Raw genomic sequence first — 4,397 nt, 5'->3', positions numbered from 1 at the left:
CTCAGAACTCCTCCTGCTCGCCCCCACCATGTGCTTGGTGTGAAAGCTGGAGGGATCTGCGCTCGTGGGAGGTGGGAGAGCAGAGAGCCAGTGACAGGCACACGAACAGCAGCAGCTCCGAGCTGCCTCATGAGGCCAAGATGCTACCTGGCCCGAGTCTCCCTCACCCTTCTCCCCACAGGCAGGAACCCTGCAGAAGAACCACAGCCAGACCCAGAGCCGTCTCCACCAGTTCTGGGGGTGATTTATAACGGAAGAGGCGGCGCCGGGCTGGCCCGCCGAGGCCAGGGAGCCCCTGCCCCGTGCCGCTAGGACAGCGCAGTCCGCCTGACGATCCGCCCCTCCTTGTCGATGGCGAAGTTGTAGTTGCGGGGGTTGTCCAGGCACTCCTCGATCCGTGCCTCCAGGTTCTCAGGGGTGATGAAGGATTTGGCTTCCTCCTGGAAGGGGACAAGCAGCAGCTCTTCATGCAGGGCAGCAGACGAGTCACGGTGCGCGGTGCACAGCCTGCTGCTCGCCACACAGCTCCAAGAGCCAGAGAAGCCACCGGCGGCACTGGGATCTCAGCAAGCACCCAGACCAGCCCAAGGAAACCTTCATTCTCTCCCTCAGGATTATTCCACCCTCTTTTCACAGCTCTCACTCAGCCTCCCTCCCATCCACATGCTGTCAGCACTCCTGGAAGTGCTCCCAGTTCCCAGTATGAAGCTCTCTGGAAAATAAACCCATGGCTTCCACATCGCCCCCACGGGCTGCCAACAAATCCCTCGCAGGGACTGCTGGCCAGTGCTGCCCCCAGCAGGGACCAGCTGCTCTTACCTGCAGCTGGAGAATCTCCTCCTCCTTCTTCTTCAGCACAGCCTCCATGTGCCTGGCTCTGTTCTCTGCAGCCTGCAGCTTGTGCCTGTTCCGCTCTTCCTCTTCTTTCTTGAGTCTTTCCTCTCTGTCACAGGGAAAGGAAAACACAATGACAAAGTGTTGGCAGACACTTGTGCTCTGCAGGGTAGCACCTTGGTGAGATATGATGACCCCCCTGGGATGCAAAGCTGCCAGGGGTGTGCACAGCCAGAGGCCATGCTGGGCAGGAAAGCTTGTGCTGACCCCAGCATAGGGACCAAGGGAATCCCCCATGTCCTGTAAGAGAAAAATGAACACAAAAGCTTTCACAGCCCAAGTGCTATGAGGCTGAGACCCAACAAGGTGTATCTGGGAGCTCTAAGTTGGAGCACACAATTCCTCCAGCAGGAACTGGATGTGGAAGCTCAAGCACTTTGTGATGGGCCAGTGGATAGCTAGTGAGGACAAGACCAGCTGGCTTTTCCCTGTTGCCTTCTCCTGATTTTGAGATTCAGGAGATACTGATTTTCTGGGAAGCACTGACATGCTCCCTGTGTCTGACCTAAGGACAGCTCCCTTGGGGGGGAACATGAAGAAAACTTCTCCTCCTGGTGACACCTCCAGAGGAGAGCGGGAGGACCTCCAGAGCTTGGTGACTTACCCCTGGCAGCAGGAGGTGCTGCAGATGTCACTGGCTGTATGCAGACTAATTTTCAAGAAGCCAATGTTTAGGTCAAGTGTAAAAACCAAGCCTGGCTCTGAGTGACCCAGGTGCTGAAGTCAGTTGTGCCCAAGCAGGAGTAGAGGGAGGGGCAGGAGGCTGACCTGCGTGCCCTCTGCCGCGCGTTCTCCGCCTCGTTCCAGGCCATCAGGCGCTGATGCTCCTCCAACAGCTCCGTCGACGACTCCTGGGACAGCAGAGTCTCCCTCTTCTTCTGCTGCACCTCAGCCCTGAACTCGGCCCTGCCAGGAGGGGAGGCACTTCAGCACCCAAGAGATTCTCCCAAACCTGCCCCATAGCAGAGCCAGCTCCACCACCCTGATCCTGCCCCCTGCCCCAGGGTGGCCCCAGCCCCACCGCCCTGGCCCTTCCCTACCTCACAAGAACCTGGGGACCAGTCACCCATAGCCCAAAGTGGTCCCAGACCCTTCAAACCTCCCATGCCCCACAGCCCTGTACCTAGCCCCCTGCCCCATAACCAACCCCCTGCACCATAGCAGCCCCATATCGAGTGCCCCACGGCAGCCTCACAACCCACCTTTGCCCCACAGAACCGCACTCAGCCCCCTGCCCCATAGCCACAGTTCCTCAACCCTCCCTTGCCCCACGGCACCCCCACAGCCCTACACCCAGCCCCTTGTCCCACAGCAGTCCCAGCTCCCTTGCGGGTACCGAAGGGCGCTGAGGACGAGCCGGTGCTGCCGGTACCGCTCGGTCACCACCAGCAGCTCCTCGGGGTCGACAGGCGGCGGCAGCTTCAGCCGCGACGCCTTGGACTTGGCGGGAGGGTCATGTCGCGTCTTGCGGCCCCGCGCCGGGACCAGCCGCGGGTCCCAGGCGGCAGCAGTGCCGGGGCAGAGGCCAAGGCCGGGTCCTGGCCGGGCAGCTGGGCCCAGAGCGGCAACCAGAACGGAGCCTGGCAGGCAGCGCCTCAGCGCCGGCAACATGGCAGGGCACGGCCCGCGGACCGGACGTGACGCAGCGGAACTGCCCCGCCCCGGAGCACGACGGGAAAGGGAGCGAGGCTTGGCGGGAAACGCAGCCGCAGGGGCCCGGGAGGCAGCCGCAGGGGCCCGGGAGGCAGCCGCGGGGCAAGAAGGCGCCGGGATCGTGCAGCCCAGCCTCCACCCAGCACCAAGCCGTGCCCCTAAGCTCCAGGTGGTGCGGGGACACCGGCCCCCGGCACCCCCACGGCACACGGGGTCACCCCCGCACAGGGAGCAGTCCCCCCCGGCCAGGGATCCCCCCGTGGGGTTCCCTTGGGACGGGGAACACCCCCACGGGAAACTCGTGGGACGAGAGGTGCCTTGCGGGACAAGGAACGCACCCGCGGGAGCCCCACGGCCAGGACACGGGATCCCGCGCAGCACAGGGAACTCTCCCCGCCCCGCGGACACCCGCGTGGCACCGGACACTCGTGGGACAGGGAGTTCCCCCTGCATAGACGCAGCCCTGCGGCACACGGCACCTCCCCGGGACACGGCAACCCACGGGACACGGGACCCCGGGACACATAACCTCGCCCATAGAAGACACAGCCCCACCACGGGACACGGCCCTCTCCCTGGGCACGGGAACTCCCCGCGGGGCACGGGAACTCCCCGCGGGACACAGAGACCCCACGTACAGGACACGGACACCCGTTTGACACGCACAGAAACCCCCCGCCTCGGGAGAGACACCCCCGCCAGGGGACGGCAGCTGCTCGGGACGCGTACCCTCCCCACGGGAGACACGTTCGTGGGGCGCGGCGCCGCACGGAGCCAGCCACGTGGGACAAAGACATCCCTCCGGGGCACGGCAGCTCCTCGAGACAGAGACCCACGAACGGGGCACGGACACCTGTAGGACAAGACCCCCGGCCCCAGCACACACCCAGGCGGGACCCTCCCCCACTAGCCCACCACCCCCCGCCCCGCGACAGCTGCCATCACTCAGCGCAGGGTCCCCCGCAGCCCTTTTATTGCTCGGGGGCCCCGTTCGGCCGCTCCCGGGGGTATGTGCCAGTGTCGGTCCCGGGTGGGGTCAGTCTGTCCCGGGGATGGTCTGTCGGTCCCGGGTGGGGGCTGTCAGTCTGTCCCTGGGGGTCTCCGCCGGTGCCGCTCACCGCAGCGCAGCCCCCTGCCGGGAGCGGGTCGGGGATCGGTAGCTGTCCTTCCCCGGTGCCCCCCCCCGCCCCCAGCCCGATGCCTGTTCTCCCCCAGCCCGATGCCTGTTCTCCCCCAGCCCGGTCCCCGCTCACCATCAGCGGCTCCTCCCGCCGCGGGGCCGGCGGCTGCTGCGGGGGGCACGGTGGAGAGGGACGGCAACGGCAGAGTGGGGCCGGGACCTGCGGGAGAGCGACCAGCGTGGGAGTGGGACACGACACAAAGCCCCCGGGCTGGAGGTGGTTCATCCGGGGCGGGGGGAGGGTGGCGATGTCCATGAGGATAGTGTGGGGAGTATAAATAAGGGGGGTATAAATCCGAGGGTAATCTGGGGAGGGTGGCAGGGGGGCATAATCTGGGGAGGGGGAGTGAGGAGTAAATCCGAGGGCACAGAAACAATCCGAGGGGGGATGTGATGATTTGGGGAGGTGTTACCCGGGCTGGGGGGATGATTGCGGGGGGGGGGGGCAATCCGCAGGGTTGTCTGACACGCGGTAGGAGGGGGAGATAAGTGGGTGAGGAGGAGGTAAGCAGGTGAGGGGGAGAACTCCAAAGGGGGGAACTCGTGGGGGGGGAGATAATCACAGAGGGGGATGACCCTGGGGGGTCTATGTCACACTGGGGGGGGGGGGGGTGTCACCCTGGGGAGGGTCCTACCTGCAGGGCCGGGGGGGCCCCGAGGTCCCGCTTGC

The 4,397-nt window shown here is 65.2% G+C and overlaps 1 protein-coding gene across 1 annotated transcript; it reads right to left on the bottom strand.

The window, feature by feature from the left end:
• Positions 1-296: 296 nt before the first annotated feature.
• On the bottom strand, positions 297-2,535 carry MRPS26 (mitochondrial ribosomal protein S26). The gene is made up of 4 exons (XM_054172242.1): positions 2,231-2,535; positions 1,663-1,800; positions 820-943; positions 297-440 (listed from the first exon to the last, which is right to left on the bottom strand). The coding sequence occupies exons 1-4, from the start codon at positions 2,503-2,505 to the stop codon at positions 309-311; spliced, it is 669 nt and encodes a 222-aa protein (XP_054028217.1). The 5' UTR covers positions 2,506-2,535; the 3' UTR covers positions 297-308.
• Positions 2,536-4,397: the final 1,862 nt, after the last annotated feature.

The sequence above is a fragment of the Dryobates pubescens genome, chromosome 23, assembly GCF_014839835.1.
Source record: "Dryobates pubescens isolate bDryPub1 chromosome 23, bDryPub1.pri, whole genome shotgun sequence".
NCBI lineage: Eukaryota > Metazoa > Chordata > Aves > Piciformes > Picidae > Dryobates > Dryobates pubescens.
Note: the sequence above shows the minus strand (reverse complement) of the source record. Positions and strands in the feature narration are given on the sequence as shown.